We start from the raw sequence: 22,240 nt of genomic DNA on the forward strand, positions 1-22,240 counted from the left end.
AAGATTATTCTTTGGATGCTTGTAATGCATGTTGCTTTAACCCATACTAAGATAGTTGAACTATTTTGGTTGTTTTAGTGCATATGTTGTTGGAAATGTGTTGTATCAGTTGTTAATGTTGTCTCGCCCGAGTGGACTACTCTGTTGAACACTTGACAGGTTCATCCTTATAAACTTTTTATAATGACCGTCGCACTTGTGTGGACTATTCCGCTGGGTGTTGTACGTGCTATCTGTTCACTTTGTGTTTGTGATTGCCACATTCATGTGGACAACTCAGCCGGAAGCTGCACGGGTCCTATTGTGTTGTGTGTTTCTAACTGAGTTGGGACTATTCCCTTTCGACTTGAGACTCACTCTTACCCTCTCCCTCTTAGTGAAAGAACTTAGACACGAGTTACACTAAGCACTCTCCAGGCACACGAACCTTGTTGTTTGAAGACTAAGTATACCACTCTCATGTGCTGACAAGCAAGAGCTAAGGCATATGTTTAAGATAATTGCAACCGTGCCATCATACTGGATGGGACTCCTACAGTAAATGGTGTGAGGTCTAGTTGGGGCTTCATACCGGGGAGATCCCCTAAATGTTGGCAGGTCCAGCATCGTCAACAGGACAACAACATAGTTCTTCACAAATTGTCTTTCTACTTCGAATCAAAATTCACAACATATATGAATATTGAGGGCTTCAATTCTAAAAATTTTGAAATTTTAAAGCTACATTTGTCCCAAAAGAGTAACCCATCTTCATGCATTCCCCCAAAGTAGTTTCTTTCTTCTTATCTTGCATCAATTGCAAGACTGATATGATTGAATGTTGTTGAGCATATGGAGAATGTAATTTTGTTCCTTGTTTTTCAAGTTGAATAAAATATGATTTTTCCTTCAAAAAAATCTCTTATACTTGATGTCTAGGATCATTTGTGCTTATTTTTTCCTGTATTTATGGTGATAGGCATATTTATTTTGGAATAGGGCTTCCAAAATTTTAATTTAATTGTCAATGATTATTTGGTGCGGTATGGATTTCACTTTATAGAATATTCTAGAATATTCTTAAAATGCCATATGATCCTGTGTCATATGAATGTGAGTGATGGTTTTTTGGCATGTGGTATAGTAAGAAAGCCTATTTAAAGTGGAATGAATCTCAATGGTAAAGGGGAGATTGTAACAAACTTTGTTTAAAGTAGAATGAATCTCCATGATAAATTGTAAGAAATCTTGTTTAATGTGGAATGAATTGTTTATCATGGAATGAATCTCCATGATAAAGGGAAGATATCTGGATATCTACTGAAGTATCTCAAGCTGCTTGCCCATCATTTATTCCCCTAAAAATTTTGGCTCGCTATAAATTAAGATTATATCTAACATTATTCCTTTCAATAATCATCTACCTGATCTAAGGCACCATCAATTTCTTTCTATTTTTGAGAATCTAAGCAACATAAGAACCCTATAAAGAAGAAAGAAGGGAAGAAATAAGAAAGAAAAAACCTAATAAGGAAAGTCTAAAAGAAATGAATATTTGCATCTTATTAATAATTTTGTTGCATATTTTTTAAATGTTTATATGTTTAATATATATTAATTATTTTTATTATTAAATTATATGTTTAATGTATATTAATTATTTTTATTATCAAATTATATATTTAAAGTATATTAATTGTTTTTATTCTTAATATAATTAAGTTTGATTTTTATTTTTTTGTGAATATAAAATTTATTTATAATTAATAATAATTTAAACTAAAATTATAATTTAGTTAATTTTTAATTATTATTATTATTAATTTCACCCCTTTAAAATTATTTAAATTTATTTTAAAATAAATAAGTATTTTGATGTAACTTTTTTTAACCTTTTATTTATATTACTGTGTTATTTACTTTATCTCTTCTTTATTTATTATCATTTTATCTCTTCTTTATTTATTATCATTTTATCTCTTATCTATCTTTAGGATCATTCGTGCTTATTTTTTCTTCAATATCTAAAGCAAAGCAACGAGCTTCACATTTATGCTTAGTTTTTCCTCGTGCTTCCCCCAGATTGTTTATAATGAAGAAATCACAAATATGTTATGTGTATTGCTTCAATTAATACACAGGCTCTCTGGAAGTTGGATGGAAGTTGGATGAACATAGTCAGAAGGGAAGAATCATGCTCCACCACTGCAAGTTTTCCAATCCTTTCAGCAAGTTCTAGTGAGATTTCACAGGTGGGCTTTTGAGTGGGATAAGTGATGTCGAAAATCTTGACAACTCCATCATGCTTTTCTCAGAGAATTTGAGATCAAATTTGATGTAAAATCTACTTTCTGTACAATCTGCTTTCAATAACAAGTCGTTTCAATAACCACCATTGCTGCATTCCCCTTCCTTAACTAACAGAATCTGTTTCAAGAAAAACGAAATAAGTTGTGAGTAGAAATGCGCAGAGAGAAATGGACCTCTTTGCCGCTATCCACCTTGGAGATTTTGAAGGCGAAGTGAAGGTTGGAAATTGCATTTAAAAGAATCTCGCAATGGAAGCGGACAGTGCATTTAAAGTTGGGGGAATTGTATTTAAAGTTGGGGAATTGTAGATATAGCTGCCTCTTAGTCACAAAGATGCTCCTCTAAAAAACTCTAAAAAACTCAAAACTCTGGTTGTTGTAAACATCATTGCAACATTTAGCTACATATTTACTAATTTATTTAAAGATAGAAAAGCTATATGTTTTCCTGGTAGCTGTTATGATAAAATTTGTGAACTATGATTATTTAAAGTTAAAGCTGGTTTGAATTGTCAAAGATGTGTGTTAATTAACTTTTCTTGTTCCTTTAAATTAGATCATAGTATCATTTTTTATGTTGGTTATGACGAGTTTTAAAAGTGAAAGATAGACTTTTCTACTCTTACTCGGAAAGTGTAGTATAAAAACTAAAAAACATAACAAATACAAAATTCTTCTTGTATTTAGTACCAGAAGCGTGTCACACATTCATATAGAAGAGTGTCACACATTCATATAGATGTAAAGGATATTGAATATTGTTAGGATATTCCGACACATAGGATATAGTTAAGTTCAACTTGGTCTAGTATAGAGTTAGGTTAGAGTTAGGTAAAGTGTGTTTCTTTACCGTTGTACATTTTGTAACTTACAATCCGACGGTCACGATATGTAGTGATCCGACGGTTCACTCTCACCTCGGTATTACCGACACTTGATCCGTGGCTTGACACCCGATTGGTCCATGAGTTCTATTTAAAGCGCATGGAGGGTCATTGTTCGGGTAATCCGTGCATGAGAGAAGCTTATGTAAATTTTCATTCTTTGATTAATAAATTGTCTGTACCCACGTTGGGACAGGCCGTGGACTGTTTCCCTCCTTGCACTCTGAGGGTTTTAACCACGTCAAAAATACTGGTGTATTGATTTGAGATCTGGTTGTGAGCGGTGTCCTCTTGGTATTCTTTCTGAGGAACTTACCCTGTAAATTCCTACATGGTATCGGAGCTATTTGAGGGCCGCGTCCGTTGGTGATCCAAATCTGAAGCCGGTAGAACTGCATGCGGCTGTTGTTTCCTAGATCTGCTGTTTCTGACTGCTTTCGGGCCGAGAGGACTGCTCTGTTGCATTCGGAGCATCTGTTTCAGTGAGGAACCCCTTTCGTTTCACGCGAAAAGGTTTCCGGTAGCCCTAGCTGCGTCATTTTTCAGATCGGGAGGTATACAGTGTTTTTTTTTGCAGTTTACTGTCATTTTCTCTCTGCTTATTTCGGTTTCGGTTTATTTAGCCTTTTTTTTCCCGGATCTATACCTTTCATTTCTGCGTATGCTCTTTGCCCTGCGACTCTGTGCGATCTGGGCAAATCAGAAACAGAAAGAAAGGATTTTTCTCATGCGTATGCTCTTTTCCCTGCACCTTAGTGTGATCTCGGAAAATCAGAAACATTGAGGAAAATATTTAGTTTTTCGGCTAAAAGCTAACTTTGAGATTTTTTTTTAAAATTTCTAGTTTTTTGGCTAAAGCTAACTTCGAGCCGTAAGGTTCGTTTTTCTTTGGATATTCGTGTTGGGTTTTGTGTTTTGTGTTTTGTAGGGGAAAAGAGTCTTCCCAAGGCAAGCACGCAAATCGAGGCCCCCCCCCCCCCCCCCCCCCCTCTCTCTCTCTCTCTCTCTCTCTCTCTCTCTCTCTCAAATATTTTGTATAGATCAATTGGTTCAAAGACCTTTTAAGAGAGTAGAGGTCTTGGGTTCAAGTCTCCATTTTGTGGGGGCGGATTTTTTCATTCCCGCACATTCGCGCACTTTGCCGGCAACGTCAACAATTTTTTTTAAAAAAAGCCATAACTTCTTCATCCGGAAGCCTTTTTCAGAGCCGTTTTTTTTAAAACCGCCTATTTTTTCGAGATCTATCCATTGGACCACTTACTTTCAGCATCTTCAGCTTCAGTTGTTTTTCAAAAATGGAAAGTCCATGCCAAGTCATTCTTGACAGCACTAACTACTTCCAATGGGTAGCCTACATGGGAGATTTACTTAGAAGTAAAGGTCTCTTCAGAATAGCCACAGACCAAGAGAAGAAACCCAAAGATGAAGACAAGGCCGAAAAATGGGAAAATCGACAAGATCAAGCACGTGGCTTGATAGGAATGTCTGTTTCTCCTGATCTTAGATTCCACATTGCAGAAATTGAAACTCCTCATGAAGCATTAGAAAAACTTGCTAAAGTTTTTGGGATTAAAAATGAAATTAGATCCCATCAACTTGAAAATGAGCTGCTTACTTTGGATCCTAATAATTTTTCTTGCATTGAAGATTTCTTGTCAAATTCAAGAACCTTAGATATCTCTTGGAAGGTGTTAAAGTTAAGAAAGATGATGGTAACCTTATTTATTCCATCCTCACTAAGTTAGGACCAGCCTACTCTGTATTTGTTTCCACTTTCCATTCTACCAGGGAAGCTTTCATTTGTCAAGGCAAAGACTACAAGCCCCCTTCCTTTGACTCCTTTTGTGATTCCTTAATAAGAGAACAAGAAAAACTCTTACACCTTGGTCTTCTTAATCTTGGAAACTCTTCCACAAAAGCGTTAGCCGCCCAGCAGTATCCAAATTCAAAGAATCCTAAGAAGTCTTATCCTCAAAGGAATGGTCCTAAACCAACTCAGCCTCAAGATGAAAGATCATTTCAGCAATATGATAAGACCAATAAAAACAAATGGAAGAAGACTGATAGACATTGTAACTTTTGTAATCGAGATGGCCACTTAGAATCTAAATGCTTTAAGAAGATGGAAGCCTTGGAAGCCGCAATGAAGAAACATAACATCCATCTGGAGCCTACTTCAACTTCAACTTCCGGAACGGCATTTTCTGCATGTCATCGTCAATCATCTCAGTCTGGTTATGCATTAAATGTATCTTCTTCTTCTTCTCATTCTCATGAGTGGCTCATTGATTCTGGAGCCTCTTGTCACATGGCCAAAAACCAAGCCATGTTTTCTTCTTTAAATGATTGTAACACCAAAAATATATATGTTGGTGATGATAGATCTCTTAATGTTGTAGGGACTGGAACTGTTCATCTAGACAATGGTCAGTTCAATGATGTATTATGTGTTCCAAACTTATCCTGCAACCTTCTATCTGTCTATCAGATAACTCATTCAGGTGAAGGTAAAATCGTTGAATTTTCACCTCATGATGTTGTAATCAAGGATCTAAAAGATCCTAAACAGATTCTAGCTACTGGTCTTGCTGATGATTCCAAAAGGTTGTATAAGTTTCACAACTTTGGGTCATCCCATCTTCCCTCAGTATTTGTTGCTCATAATGATGAAGTGAGCAAACTTTGGCATGAGCGGTATGGTCACTTAAACTATCGCTCCCTTCAGCATCTATGTAAAGAAAACATGGTGACAGGTCTTCCTATGGTATCTTGCAAAGATGGTGTTTGTTCCGGATGTGTACTCGGAAAACATCATCGGGACAGTTTTGACAAACGTGCCTCTTGGCACGCCTCAGCCCCTTTACAGCTTGTGCACAGTGATTTATGTGGTCCTCTTCCTGTTGCTTCATTCTCTGGCTGCAAGTACTTCTTAACTTTCATTGATGATTTCTCTAGACGCACTTGGGTATACTTCTTAAAACTCAAGAGCGAAGTATTTACCACCTTTTTGGCCTTCAAAGCATTCGTTGAAAAACAATCTGGACATCAAATTCTTAAGCTAAGAACTGATAATGGTGGAGAATATGTTAAAAATGCATTCATCACCTTTTGCACCGAAAATGGAATTCAAATGCAACATACTGTTCCATACACTCCACAACAAAATGGTGTAGCTGAAAGGAAAAATCGCACTTTAAAGGAAATGGCTAATTGTATGCTGCAATCTAAAGGACTCAGTCTTAGTTTTTGGGCCGAAGCAATTAATTGTGCAAATTATATAATCAATCGCACTCCTACTAAGGTTCTAGAGAATATCACTCCAGAAGAAGCTTGGAGTTCCATTAAACCAGATGTAAGTCACTTTCGTGTGTTTGGAAGTGAAGCATGGGCCCATATTCCAGATGAAAAGCATAAAGCCTTAGAACCTAAGAGTGAGAAATGTACTTTTGTTGGATATTCTGAAGATGTAAAAGGCTATAGACTTATTCCATTTAAGTCCAAAAATGTTATCATTAGAAGAGATGTAAAATTTGATGAAAATAAATCGGCCTGCGAGCCTAGTCCGGCGGATGTGCCACCTCTTCCCATCTCTTCTATCTTTGAGAACATTTCTTCTTCTGATGATGAAAGCGAGGATGATAATCCTTCCCCACCTTCTCAGGATCCTCAACTTCCAAGATGGGTCCGTGCTACTCGGGATGCAGCAGGTGATCTTGCCGGTGATCCTACAGATCAGCGACGTACACGTTCTCAGTTTGAAAGAGCCTCTTCTTTACTGGCTCAAGCTCCAGTGAATCATGATCCTGACACTTTTGCAGAAGCTTCAGGCCATCCACATTGGGAAATAGCTATGAATGAAGAATATCATTCATTGATGACAAATGATACATGGGATCTTGTTCCTCTACCAAAGGGACGCAAACTTGTTAGATGCAAATGGGTTTACAGAACCAAGTATGGACCAGATGGGAAAGTTGACAAACATAAAGCTCGTCTAGTTGCTAAGGGCTTTTCACAGGTTGAAGGCATTGACTACACTGAAACCTTCTCTCCAGTTGCCAAAATGAACTCTATCCGCCTTGTTCTTTCCCTTGCTGCCTCTTTAAAATGGGAAGTACATCAAATGGATGTTAAATCTGCCTTCTTGCATGGGGACTTGCAGGAAGAAATCTATATGGAACAACCCATTGGCTTCATACAAACAGACTCCAGCCTCGTTTGTCGCCTTAAGAAATCCCTTTATGGCCTCAAGCAAGCTCCTCGAGCTTGGTATGCCAAAATGGATAGCTTTCTTTTAGAATCTGGCTTTTCTAGGTGTCATTCTGACAATACTGTCTACACCAAGAAAGTGGGCAACTCTCTCATCATCCTTGTTCTTTATGTTGATGATCTTATTCTTACTGGTAGTGATCCCAACCTTATAAACCATGTGAAGTCCAGCCTTAAAAAGAAATTTGAAATGACAGACTTAGGACACTTACACTATTTTCTCGGTCTTCAAGTCTTGCAATCCCAAGAGGGTATTTTCCTTTCCCAGTCCAAGTATGCTTGTGATATTCTTCGTCATTTTCACATGGAAGACTGTAAGCCAGCCCCTTCTCCCTTTCAGTCTGGAGTCAAACTTTCAGTCTCTTGTACTTCTCCTGAAGTTGATGCTACCTTATACCGTCAACTTGTCGGAAAACTCTTGTATTTAACCCATACTCGTCCTGATCTTTCCTTTGTTGTTGGCCTTGTTGCTCGTTTTATGCAAAACCCCCGTGAAAGTCATTGGAAAGCAGCTAAAAGAATACTTCGTTATGTTCGAGGTACAATACAGTTTGGGATTCATTACAGTGCCAAAGCAGCTCCTCTGTTAGTTGGTTTCACTGATTCTGATTGGGCTGGTGACCTTGATGATCGGAAGTCTACTGCCGGTTATGTCTTCACTCTTGGTTCAGGACCTATTACATGGGCTTGTAAGAAACAGGCTGCCATTTCTCTTTCGTCAGCAGAAGCAGAGTATCGTGGTGCCGTGGAAGCTAGTAAGGAAGCCTTGTGGCTTCGTCAGATCCTATCAGAGTTTGGCTTTGAGCAGCAGCATCCAACCACACTTTGGTGTGATAATCAAAGTGCCATTCAGCTATGCAAAGATCCAGTCCAGCATCAGCGCAGCAAACACATTGAACTACACATGCACTTCATCAGAAAGCTCATTCTTGACCATGTTCTTGAAGTGCAATATTGTCCAACGGATGATCAGGTTGCAGACATCTTCACAAAGGCTCTCACAGAGGCGAAGTTCACTAAACTTCGATATATGCTTGGAGTTCAGGAAGTTGTCACTAAGGGGGGATAGGCTCTAGTGCCTCCTTCCTTCTCCTATTGTGTCATATTTGTAAATCCTTCAATCCTATCCCAAGTTGTTCTTAAGGGGGGATGTTAGGATATTCCGACACATAGGATATAGTTAAGTTCAACTTGGTCTAGTATAGAGTTAGGTTAGAGTTAGGTAAAGTGTGTTTCTTTACCATTGTACATTTTGTAACTTACAATCCGACGGTCACGATATGTAGTGATCCGACGGTTCACTCTGACCTCGGTATTACCGACACTTGATCCGTGGCTTGACACCCGATTGGTCCATGAGTTCTATTTAAAGCGCATGGAGGGTCATTGTTCGGGTAATCCGTGCATGAGAGAAGCTTATGTAAATTTTCATTCTTTGATTAATAAATTGTCTGTACCCACGTTGGGACAGGCCGTGGACTGTTTCCCTCCTTGCACTCTGAGGGTTTTAACCACGTCAAAAATACTGGTGTATTGATTTGAGATCTGGTTGTGAGCGGTGTCCTCTTGGTATTCTTTCTGAGGAACTTACCCTGTAAATTCCTACAAATATAATTGTTTTTTAAAGATAGAATAATAAATTATAATCATAAACACATTTCCAAAACACCACTCATGAGTAGATATAACTGTATTGTTCACATTTACATGCAATCAATTATAAAACATTTATATGCAATCAACAACAAAGATTTATGTACAAAGAAGCATATAACCACTACTTTGTTACAATAGACTAAGATGTGGAAGAACTTTGACCTTCACAAATGTTGTTGATAGTAGCACTTGTACTACCCAACAAATGTGTTAGATTTGATTGGAATTTGGGAATGGAAGTAGTGCTCAAAAAAGTGTCTTTGATGTTTTGCAATGTGCCTAGAATACCCATCATTGTAGGTCGTCCTTGAGGAGATTCATTTGTGCAAAGCAAACCCACATTTATCAGTGCACTGAGACAATTGAGATCTTTATCTTCTTCAATGCATATACTAGTCCTCGTTAATAGACCCATGTCCACCACTTCTTGTACTTGGTTTGGAAAACTACTACCCACCCATTTGTGCAATGTCATTCCTTCTACAAACATGTCATGGGTGGGCTTCTTTCTAGTGAGCATTTCCAATAGCACTATTCCATAGGTATAAACATCGCCTTTGGTTGTAACTTGTCCTCCCACTCCATATTCTGCATTCATAGATCCTCAACTTAAGTTTTTAAATTTAATTGAAAATGTTTAGTAAACATAAGAAAATCATAAGATTGCTTCATATGGGATAGAGTTTAAATAATACCTGGAGGAATGTACCCGGTAGATCCTTTGAGTGCATTTGTGGAAGTGAGAGCTCCATCTTCATTATTTGCAAAACATATAGTAGCAATGCCAAAGTCTATTAAATATGCAGTCATATCTTCACCCAACAACACATTGTTGGGTTTCAAATCACAATGAATCACTTGCACAAAGCAATGATGATGAAGATATGTCATTCCTTGGGCGATATCTATTGCTATATTCAACCTTTGAATCAAATTCAAACAACTTTGTTCTCCATCATCGGGATATAACCACTTTTCTAGGCTTCCTTTTGGCATTAATGGAAATATCAAAGCTTTGATTTGGAGATCTGAATAGCAAGTTATGACCCGAATCAAATTCCGGTGTCTAACTCTACCCAAAACTTTGCATTCTCTATCAAAACTCTTTTGAGCCCCTTCATTTTGTAGATTGAGAAGCTTGACAGCAACCATTGTGCCGTCATTCAAAATCCCTTTGTACACTTTTCCAAAACTACCAATTCCTAACAAGTTTGCATCACTAAATTCATTTGTTGCAATGACGAGCTCTGCATAGGAGATTCTTCGATGCCCCACATTTAATGATGGACCAGTCTCTCTCTGAATATTTCTCCTACAATTCTTTCTCCACAATATTGCAAGAAACAAACACAATACAACAATTGCTACAACAACAACCAGTATGATAACTCTTTTGAGATTCAAAACACTTTTATGTTTATGAGCATAGCACGGTGGTAGATTTACCCAAGGTCCACATAGACCAAGATTTCCCATAAATGCTGTGGCGCCAATCTTTTTGAAAACTCCTTCTTTAGGGACTTCCCCTGACAACTTGTTAAAAGAAAAATTCAAGTGATGGAGCATTGTGAGATTTGCTAGTGATATAGGTATTCCACCTGACAAATTGTTGGAGGAGAGATCTAGGTCTTGAAGACTTAGAAGTTCATTGATTGACACTGGAATTGGACCTTCAAGTGCATTGTAAGAAAGATTCAAATATGCTACTTCTTTGCAGCTTCCGACGATACTTGGAATGTAGCCAGTTATTTGATTTGCCGAAATATCTATGGCTTGAAGCTTATCGAACTTTCCTAGTTCTAAAGGTACATGGCCACTTAATAAATTGTTTGACAAGTTGAAATAGATGGCTAAATTTGCAAGGCCTGCAAGCTCTTCAGGGATGTGCCCACTAAGCTTGTTGTATGATAGATCTAGCAGTAGTAAGTTCACACATTTCCCTAAACTTGCAGGTATGTTTCCTGATAACTGGTTATGATTAAGATCTAAATATCTTAATTGTTGGAGGTTAGCAATAGAATCAGGGATTTTTCCAGACAAATTATTTCCAGAAATAGATAAGAGACCTAAACCCTTTAGCTGCCCAATTTCCATTGGGATGTTCCCTTGTAAATTATTGGAATCCATATATAACCTCTCCAACTTCTGAAGCATACTAACTGAAGAAGGGATTGACCCTGTAAAAGAATTACTTCGTAATCTAAGCAATGTTAAGCTACTTAAATTTCCAATAGCCGGAGGTATTTCTCCAGCTAATTCGTTGATACCCAAGTCTAAGTAGTAGAGTTTTGTAGAGAGGTGGCCTATAGAAAACGGCAATTGCCCAGTGAAGTTATTCTCAGATAAGTCTACAAGTTGTAGATCGGAACAGTTACTAAGAGCAGTAAGAATGGGGCATCTCGTGGTGTTGCCGCTAATAAGGTAATTGCCGCCCAACTCAAGCCGCTGGAGATGTGTCAATTTACCCAACTCCATAGGCACTATTCCGCTGAGCTGATTCTCTGCTAAGGCAATCAATTGTAACTTGGTACAATTGAAGAGGGATGAAGGAACGCTGCCACTTAGCTGATTAGCACCCAGATAGAGTTCCTTTAACTGGGCGGTCTTCTTGGTACACAACTCCGACGGAATGTGGCCAACTAATTGGTTCTCACCTATATCCAATACTTCAAGATTGGTGCAGTTGGACAACGAAGACGGAATGCGTCCCGTCAGATGGTTATCATCCAGAACAAGAACGATGAGCTGGCTTAGCATACCCAATTCGGAAGGGACACTGCCGTGAAGGTTGTTGTCACCTAATTCTAAGTACTGCAAAGAGGATATGTTTCCCAAGCAGCGCGGGATTGTTCCCATCAAATTGTTAGCGTAGAAGGACATGTCTCTTAGGTTGGGGAGAACACAGAGTTGTGGGGGAATGTTTCCTGTGAGATTGTTATACGAGAGAATCAAGTACCGTAAACTGGGGCAGCTACCGAGAGTGGGCGGAATGGAACCCTGGAGTTGATTGAGAGACAGGCGAAGCATCTTTAAGCGAGAGAGGGTTCCCAATTGATAGGGAATGTTACCGTGGAAACTGTTATTGCGAAGGCTGAGTACTGTGAGAAAGGAGAGATTGGCGAGAAGGGGAGAGATTGTACCTTCTAATCCCATGCTTGAAACATCGAGGGAAACGACTCTCTGCCTGCGCCTGCTGCATATGATACCCGTCCACTGGCAGAACGAAACATTCGGTTTCCAGGTAGCGACTAAGGATTGGTAGGGATCATATGTGATTGCAGACTTGAATGCAAGCAGAGCGTGTTGATCGGAAGCATTGGTGAGACGAGGAGGATGGTGAGGGAAATGGGCGATGGGTGTGGAAAAGACAAAAGGAGGATTGAGAAAGAGAATGAAAGAAAGGGCGGCGAGGAGAAGCATTCTGGTAATCTGCATCTCTTGCGTGACAGAAAGAATGGTTTGTGATGAGAAAATGGAGTTTGGTAATGTAGTAGCTATATAGCTGCTGCTGCATTGAATGAAGAGACTCAAATTAAGAATGGCAAGAATCTTTTCGAGATGTTCCGGTCGGTTAATTTTCATTCTCCATCCTCAACTTGACTTCTCTCGTGCGCGAAGACCAACGGTCGCCGTGAGGATAACGCGATATAGGTGTAAATTCATACCACACAAATCATTTTCAGTGGATGCGATATAACGCGATATAGGTGTAAATTCATACCACACAACGAGTGGAGACAGTGGCAGTCCGGCGAAGACCAACGGCCGCCGTGGGTGTAAATTCATACAACACAAATCATTTTATACCACTCATTCTATACCATTTTATACCACTCATTCTCGTGCGCGAAGACCAACGGCCGCCGTGGGGATAATGCGATATAGGTGTGAATTGTTCCGGTCGGTTTTCAAAGGTTTCTTCTATTTGAAGTTTGAATAAATTGAACGATGATGTTTTACTTTTACCATAAAACAACGGAAGGAATACGGCATTTGCACTGCCGAGTCCCCAGCGAGTCGAATGAGTGTCCAAAAAGTCCGCACTCCATAAACGTTAGGTAAATATTACTTCAATGCACGGCAATAAAATAAATAAATAAAAGTCTATAAAATTAATCATAAATCTCTCCTTGCCTCTCAGTAAACGAAAGTCCATCCAATTAATAAAAAATCTTTCTCCTTATCATTTGGTGACGAAATGCCCTTTTTTTTAACGAAATAAAAGTAACGAATTACCTTTTTTTTTTTATCACATTCGGTTATAGGAATTGCTATATAAGTTTAAATGTTCTATTTAAATAGATTAAAAAATATTAATAAAAATCAAATATAAAAGTTTTATTATAGAAATGATAATACGGCTTTATAAAAAATATTTATGATTCTATTAAAAAATGTATAGTTTTTTAAGAAAACAAAAAAATGACTATATTTAAATTCCTTTCTGATTTTATTAAGATAATAAGACAAAGTAAAATGTAATTTAGGCCAAAAGGACCGTTTTAGTTATTTATTTTAGTTTTTTTGGTTTGGGTATTCAATAATGGTATGTGTTTTTGTATTCTTCCATTCATTAATAGTTTTGGTTTAATAATAGTTATTTCTTGTAATATTTATGGTAATAAACAAGCTTAGTTTATAATTATAATGAAAAGTATTATATTTTTTATGCTTAATTTATAATTAAAATAGAAATTCATTCTTTATTCTTGGAAATGTTTAGAGAAAAATTAAGATCTAAACACTCCAACCCTTTGACCTTTTGACAATGTTAAAACTCAAACACACTAAGAAAACTTTTCTCTCATAAAATGAGATATTTAGTTTCTAATAAAACTTTCCTCTAATAAAATGAAATATTAGAATATTTAGTTTCTAATAGCGAGTTTCCAATGGGTGGCTAATGATTATGATTGATCATAGGTATTTCACATATGTGCATTAGCCATAATTTACAATCAAATGAATATTTGAGGAATTATAAGAAGAATGTGTAGGAGAATCTAGATATTATGAGACCAAAAGGATGACTGTCCAATTGTTATGCTGGAAAATGATGATCTAAAAGAGGGTACATGTTGCTTCCTCGCATGGTGTAGATATGCCAAATTCTTTAATGTTTAACAATATTCCAACACATCTATTTTATATTTAAAATAACGATTTAAAATCTAGTAAGAGAGAGAAAATGATAGAAATAATCTATAGTGTGTGAGTTAGGCCTTTACATCCATGGTAGGAGGATTTCAATGTGTTTCTAGAAAGGGGTCATTATAACCCCCATCTCTAATGTAATAGTTGGAAATTTTACTTAATAAATTATGTTTTCCCATTACATATTTGATATTAGGTTTATTACATATTCTTCTTAGAGCATTTGTCATCATGTGATGATGGGGAGAATTGTTCCTTAGCTAGAAAGATGAAGAAAGGGAAGGGGGGATCCATCCCATTCCAAATCCGATTCCAATCAGGGCGGCAAGAAGAAGGACATGTCGAGGATTAAATGTTTTCACTGTCATGAGTTGGGACACTATGCCACAAAGTGTCCGCACAAGAAGGCCAGTAAGAAGCCCTTAGGAGGAGCGGCAGGTGAAGCTCTTGCTTCACAATTTGAACTGGATTTCACCCTCATCGCTTGCATGGTGACATCAGTGATGGGTAGTATGTGGTACCTAGATAGTGGAGCCTCATTCCATATGACCGGAAACAAAGAGTTCTTCAATGACTTGGAGAAGAAGGACCTCCATATGCACATCGATATGGGAGATGATGGGAGGTATAGCGCGACCGACATCGGTACTGTTACCTTTCAGAGGGAGTTTGGTACTCCTCTCACATTAAAAGATGTCATGTATGTTTCAGGTTTGAAGAAGAATTTGGTTTCAGTTTCCATATTGGAGGACTGTGGCTACGATGTTATATTTAGCAAGGGAAAGGATTTCCTTCATCATATAGCCTCAGGACAGGAGAAGCATATCAAGGTTTGGGTGAAGAACCTCTACAAATTGGATGTAGAAGACTGTGTTGCTTTGAGCACTAAAGTAGAGAAGGTGCAGAGTCAAGACATCAATGTGTAGTGGCATAAAATATTGGGTCACACGCACCATTGAACTGTGTTATTATGTCAAAATAGTATGTTGGCTCTTAGATCAAGTTTCAAAAATAGAGGGTTTATTTCTAGGCAATAATTATATATTAATCAACAACCACAACTATAAATCATAGGTATGGTCATTGTGCTTCATAGGCTCTTGTCCAGTTACAGTGAACAACGTTAAAAAAAGCTTCATAACACTTGAGGGAGCCCCCTCTGGTTTGAGGTCCAACTTGAACCTAAAGTTTGGACATGTTGGTTTCTTGACACAGTTTCGTAGCCAAGAACTCTGTTCAAGAAAAAGATACAACATTTTGCGCCATTGTCAGGAAGCGAAGTAATGAAGAAATATTTCCCTGGAGAACGATCAAGACTATATCTACTCTTTGCTAGTGAACAAGGAGTAGGCATTTGATATTGTTTGCAATTCCTTCACCTGGAGGCTCCATTTTGTTTATATGGCGATTCTAATGGGTTATCAATTCCACTAGTTCTAGAGGTCATATGCCTTTATTGATGTGCTTGTGCAAGGCTCAGTGATGGTTGCAGTGATTGTGAAAATTCCTACTCCAAGGAACCCCTACTGCATCAAAACTGAATCTAATTCACCTACTTGATTTTAATATAAATTATTAAGTTATTCTCTGAATACTGAAGAAAATTACTTCTGCAGCCTAAACTACTTTAAATATTTGATTAAATGATATAGAAAATTGAGCAAAGAACAAGATACATAAAACACAGTTATTTTTGGACAAAATAGTCCCCGGAAAAACCCAATGCAGGAAAACCAGTGCAACAACTCTAAGGGTTTTATATTATTAAGTAGTAATTCTGAATACAAATGTTGGATGCCCTCCCAACAATCTAGTGATATAGACAATACAATGGCGGAAAAACTGATTGAGTTTTACCTCACTTCACCTGGCAGATTCGATTTGATCCGGCAGAAAAAATGGCTAACCTCGGCTACTTCTGCATTGGCCCTGCATAGGCCCTGCATCATCCTTACACGTTCTACATCAACTCTGCATTGTCTCTTCTTCCTACTGCATCAACCTTCCCGGTTGTTCTGGTAGTTCCGAATTTCTGTGTGGAGAGCAACTTTTGCTTCTATGCTGGCCCTTCTGGCTCTGCATTAGGCCTATGTGGGCCCAAATTGGCCCAACGTCAGTCCTCTTAAGTGCTTTGCTACCTTTAGTATCTTCTCTCTGCCTCTCTGTTTTTACTGTTGAACTATCCCTGCCCCTTTATTGCAACTGATTTCTCAGGTCGAATTCTCAGCTTCCTAGCCCAAGAAATCGACTCTAGATATTTGTTCTCTCCATGTGTTCTAAATGAACCCCAAGCCTCCTTATTATAATTTTCTCATTGAGACTTCAACGGCTAAGATTAAGTCTCTAATCAATGGCTAAGATTAAAACTTGACTTGATCTGCCTTCTAAATCATTCTCACTCGTACTTTGATTAATACCCCTTAATATTTTAATTTTCCTAAGTTTAGACTTAGGAACCCCATTAAAAATATTAATTATTTTAATAAAATACAATCTCGGTGTAATTTTACCAAATAGTTTCTACGTTATTTAGAACTCATGTTCCTTAGCCTCTCCACCAATTTTCAAGTCTAGAACAGTTCCGATGCTACCAAAAACTAACACCCTCTTAGCGAGGAAACTGCTCTAGAAACGATGTCCAACTGCATGTTGCTCTATCTCTGAAGAACCTCCTTTTTGTAATGTTTCTTTCACCAACATTGTGATGTTGTTGCTACTATACTACTTCCCATGACACTGCCGCTGTCACTACTGCATCTATATTACAACTCCCTCTTAGATGTTGCATCTTCTATGTTGCGTCTGCTATGCTGCTAACACTGCATCCATACTGCAACTCAGTTGCTGAGAGGAGAAACTAAAAACCATCCAAAATTAACTAAATTTAATTGTGTTCAGCGTAATAGCATGAATGTTGGAATCTGACGGCTCTAGTCTCTAACCCTTTGAATCTTCTGTTTTGTTGTTGATGTTGGGTGTGGAGCCTGATTATCTTATGTATTCAAAGGTATCGCCGCATTGGACCCCAGTTCGAAATGCGGCGGCAACGCTGCCCGTAAAATATTCATTGCAGGGGGGGGTCCGAGGGGGGCGGCTGCGACCTTTTGGGAGTCCCCCATGGCGAGGGGATCGGGGGCAGCGTCCCCGAAGCTAAGAATAGATGTAAAATTGCTTGTAAAATGTTGTAATTTCGTAGTCAATCTGGGTCATTCATTAGGCGGAGATCTGACGGTAGAAGTTATGTTTAATTTAGGGTTTTTTGCCGAGAAGGCAACCCTCACTATATATGAGGGAATTGTATTGTGTCTATATATACTTGTATTCTCAGTGAGGAAGAGAGAGGAGATTGAGAGCGAAGAGGGAATTACAATGGATCTACTGTAGGTTGTATCACTTCAGTTTGTTGGATAATATAAAAATAAGGACTGGCTGTTTCTCCGTGGACATAGCCCAAACTAGGTGAACCACGTATATTTGTGTCTCTCTTGTTTTATGTGTTTTATGTGTTTATATTTCTGCAATATTTTATGTATTCCATTGCTCTGTAATATATAATTTTCTAACAGTTGACTCCTGCACTGTTCCATATGCACTGCTGCCAACCTTTCTCTATGCTGATCAGCTCCTGGTGTTAGTCTCTCCAAACAATCCACTACATCATCTGACACCAAACCCATCTCGCTACTGTTGAATCTCAGGCTCCCATAGCAAAGAAATGATCCAAGAGGTTTACTCCTTAAAGATATTTCCCACATGTAGTCCTCCTTACTACAGCTCAATATCACCCATTTCCCTCCTGGAGATGCCTGGGCACTCATGGTAAACTCAACTTCATCAATTTTTGTTGGAGCAACCTTAGGATCATGTTTCTCATCCTTATCCTTTCGATTCAAAGGACACTGGGATGCAAAGTGGCCCATCTCGCCACATCTAAAACATTTCACCTTCGAAATGTCCTTCTTTCATTTATGCTTCTGTTGTCCCTTTGATGCTAGAGTTGCATTCTCCTCCTCCTCCTCCTTGGTCTTCATGCCACTCCCACTGCTGCCATTAAGGTTGACCTTTACCAGGTCCCTCCTTATTTCCTCATGTTGAAGGGCTTCCCACATCTCCTCCCATGAAGTTAGTCTTTCCCTACCCAATATGCTTTGGATGAAGACTGTCCATCCATCTGAGACTCCATTCAAGGTCATCCTTACCATCGCGGTATACTGAGGAGTAGACCCCACTGCAGCAAGCTGGTCTCTGGTGTCCTAAAGTCATTGAAGATAGGAGTTAACCCCTTCTCCCTTCTACATTAATGTCCACTGCAACTTTTGTTCTAGGTACATCTTCCATTGTTCAGAAGAGGCTTGATACAGTGAAGACAAAGCTTCCCACATCTCTCGGGCTATATCTTCGCCATGCAAGTGTGATACTCCATGATCTCGAACTGCATCGGGTATGAACCTCTTCACCTTCCCCTGCTTAGCATTTTACTTCTTCTTCTGATCATTTGATGGTAGGGTTACCCCGCTCACACCCACAATATGCATATAAATGCATAAACACATTAGTCCCAGGTATTTAACTCTCCAAGGAGTCAAATCTTCATTTAAATATCTAATGGTTAAGGCCCTCTTTTAGTCACACGCGGAATGATTCATAGACTTAACAAAGTCTAAACATTAACCCACCTTTTCCTTATATCGGAAATTAATTACCCCGCTTAAATCTCCTATCGGGACTTTTCACCTCCTCATAACCTTCATTATCCCTTTACCCGCATATATATAACCTTTCCCTTCTTAAAACCTTGGTTATTATATATTTATCACATAAAAGCTTCTATCGACGCTCTTTTCCTTTACAAACCATTTATAAAGGAAAAACCCATTTACAAAGGAAAAACCCGCAAACATACCTTTCTGCCTTGGTACGGTCTCTGCACACTTCCCGAGGTTACCTTTATCACAATCGGGCATCGGCTCCTCTGCGAGTCACATTAATATACACTCCTTCCACTTCCCCGATATGCGATTATATCACTTCCTGGAATACACTATCGGCGCTTAATTCTTCACTATCCCATTTACAAAGGAAACATACACAAAAAAAAGGAAAACCCTGTCGGAACACAAAGCCAGACTTAAAATATCATAAGCCCACACCTATAATTATCGTTGGGTCTGCCTCTTAGTCCATCACCTTTCCGCTGCGTCAATCTCCATTCTCCAACGCCTCCGATCTCCAATCGCCGATTATCGGCTATCGGCACATTGCTTCATCGCAATATCGCAAGTCAGGGTATTTAAGGGCCGTTGCTATAACACATAAAAGCTCTTATGCGATCCTACTCTCGGACCTGATAGGATTTGAAATCCGTTGTTATAAAACTTCGGGTCCGGTTATATCATCATATTGGAATTCGACAGTTCAACAAGTCCGGTTCCTCTCCACTGAAGTGATGCAATGCGGTAGTTTTTCGCCGATGTGACTTAATCTTGGCCATTGATCTTAAAGATCCAATGGCTACTGAGCAACCATATTTCACTTCTTCCTTTGACTTGTTTACTTAGATTTTACGCTATTTTCAGTGGTTGCGATGGTTCCTGGGTTTCTTCAAGGTTTCGGCCTTCTTGCTGATTTATTGTGTGATACATTCTGAGCTTTGGCTTTGATCCCTCTAATGGATTCAACGATCCCTTATGATCCTTCGAATCGTTCCTCTCCTCCGTGTAGTCCTTCAGAACTCCGCCTTTTGCTTTCCACTGCTCAACTTCCTCTAAGCTTAACTCCTTTGCAAATTATCGCTTAACAACTTCTTTCCAGAGCTTACTCTATTTCTTCAATTGGATTCAAAGATACCTTCATGATTCCTCTGAATCATTCCTCTCCTCTACAGAACCTACAGATTCACAAGTAATTCATTCATAAAATACTCATTTCACACACACTGACACAATCAGGAATAAATCTATGTATATATATGTATAAAAAAATGATTACATTTGAGACTTCTCTGTCTCGCACAATCCCAGTTTTCAATATCAGTGGCTTCTCTTTGAGCTCTGCCCGTAGGCTTACATTTATCCTAGAAAGTTCTGCTGAACTAATTCTGGTTCCCCTCCTAAATCTACTTCATTAGAATGATTTTCTCTTGGGTTGAATGCTCCTGCATCAGACTCCCAAAGTAGAAATTATTCATGATCTCCTGATCATGTGTATTTTGGTCTTTGTCTTCTTGGATCCAATACTTTGTCTTGTAATTGCCCAAATGCCTTGTAGCTTTGCTGCTGTTGTACTTTAGCTGTCTTTTGCTCCATCTTCTTCTCCTTGTCAATCAGGTTCAAACTCTGATTGATCATGCTTCCTACTGCTACCATTTTCCTCCATTTGGATTGCTTCATCATCAGCTTCCACATCTCTTCAATCTCTATCTCCAGTACATCCTTGATCCAGGTGGATATTGGTGGCCACCCGCTAATTCCACTTGGATCCCCTCTAGTGCTTCTTACAGTTTTTATCAGTTTCCTTGATTATAGCACAATTTACTATTTTTAGCAGTTTTTCGGGTCCTAAACTTCCGGAGCCGTTTTGAGGCCCTAAACGACGTTTTTTGGGAAATCCACCGCCAGCGATTTTTCTAATAAAAATCTTCTTTTCTCTTGTAGTCCTCGGAGAGATCTTTCCAACGGGCTATCATGCACGTCAAACGGAGATAGTATTACCAATTCGTGACCCCGGGAAGTTGATGTACCAACTTACCCAAAAACGGGGCCCACAATTTGGCGTTTCATCTTCTAGGGTTAGGTTTTGGAATGTGAAGGGTTTTCCATTGTTTCTCAACAATAAATAGGCCCTCGAGCCTCATTGTAACACAGTTCAAAACAGTTCAGAGGCATGTAGCCGACACATCTCTTCTCAGAGATAAGCTACCATCGCCCTAGCTGGGTTATTTCTATTTGTAAGCATATTTCAGTATTCTCCATTAATGAAATGAAGTATTATTTCCGCGGCATCTCTGTTTTTATGGTTATCGCATATTATTATTTCTGTTGCATCTCTGTTTTTATGGTTATCGCATCTCTGTATTTATGGTTATCTATGTAATCTATTGCGTTCCTGCTTAAATCCGGATCAGTGGTATCAGAGCGGTCTGCTTTTTCTCTGTTTTTCTTTGCATGTCCCCAACGAGGTCGGGATATAAGGAGTTAGGGCTTGAACTGGTCGAACCTTTGCAAGACCAGCCTCGCAAATCTCGACGTCCTCCCATGGCGAATGAGAAGAAAGACGAGGGGGCAGGAGATCCTATCAAAATCTTGCTCGAAGAAGCGCTCGAGCGGCAAAGGAACGCGATGATGGATAACTTTGCGCAGATCCTTCAGCGGCTACCCAGAGGCGACGCATCGGATTCCAACAGCGACTCTGGAAACGCCACACCGTTTAAGGTACAAGTTAATTTTGAAATCCCCATCTTCGAGGGTCAAATAGACGCAGATGCCGTAGATAAATGGTTAAATCTGCTAGATGGGTATTTTTCTGTTCACGAATTTTCAAGTCGGGAGAAGATTGTTTTCGCTCTTCTTAAAGCAGCCCCCCACGTCAAGGACTGGTGGGAAACCTATTGCAAGCAGAAGGATGAAAGTACAGGCTCACTATTTTCAACTGCACCCACTTGGAATGACTTCCGGGATGCCATCAAGGAGCAGTACTACCCCGTCGGAAGCTATGAGGACAAATACATCAAATGGACCACACTGCGGCAGGGACGAGACCAAGATGTACCGGAGTTCACAAACATTTTTCATACCCTTCGCACACAGTTGGGTATCAAAGATTCTGAGCTGCATCTGGTACTCAAATACCGCGGCTACCTACACAGATACATCCAGGAAGAGATGGAGTTCTTGAGCATCTCCTCACTTGGCACAGCATACCGATATGCTGTCAAAATCGAGCAAAAGTTCAAACAGAAGAAGCGAGACTTTGGATCTGCAAATCCAAAGC

At 39.0% G+C, this 22,240-nt stretch overlaps 1 protein-coding gene across 1 annotated transcript; it reads right to left on the reverse strand.

Annotated features, from left to right (window-relative positions):
* Positions 1 to 9,115: 9,115 nt before the first annotated feature.
* LOC149256761 (uncharacterized) lies at positions 9,116 to 12,706 on the reverse strand. Its single transcript, XM_089460858.1, has 2 exons — positions 9,793 to 12,706; positions 9,116 to 9,685 (listed from the first exon to the last, which is right to left on the reverse strand). The coding sequence occupies exons 1-2, from the start codon at positions 12,677 to 12,679 to the stop codon at positions 9,237 to 9,239; spliced, it is 3,336 nt and encodes a 1,111-aa protein (XP_089316984.1). The 5' UTR covers positions 12,680 to 12,706; the 3' UTR covers positions 9,116 to 9,236.
* Positions 12,707 to 22,240: the final 9,534 nt, after the last annotated feature.

Source organism: Pinus tabuliformis, chromosome 7 (assembly GCF_031772625.1).
Source record: "Pinus tabuliformis cultivar Carrire ecotype Pingquan chromosome 7, CPIR1, whole genome shotgun sequence".
Lineage (NCBI taxonomy): Eukaryota > Viridiplantae > Streptophyta > Pinopsida > Pinales > Pinaceae > Pinus > Pinus tabuliformis.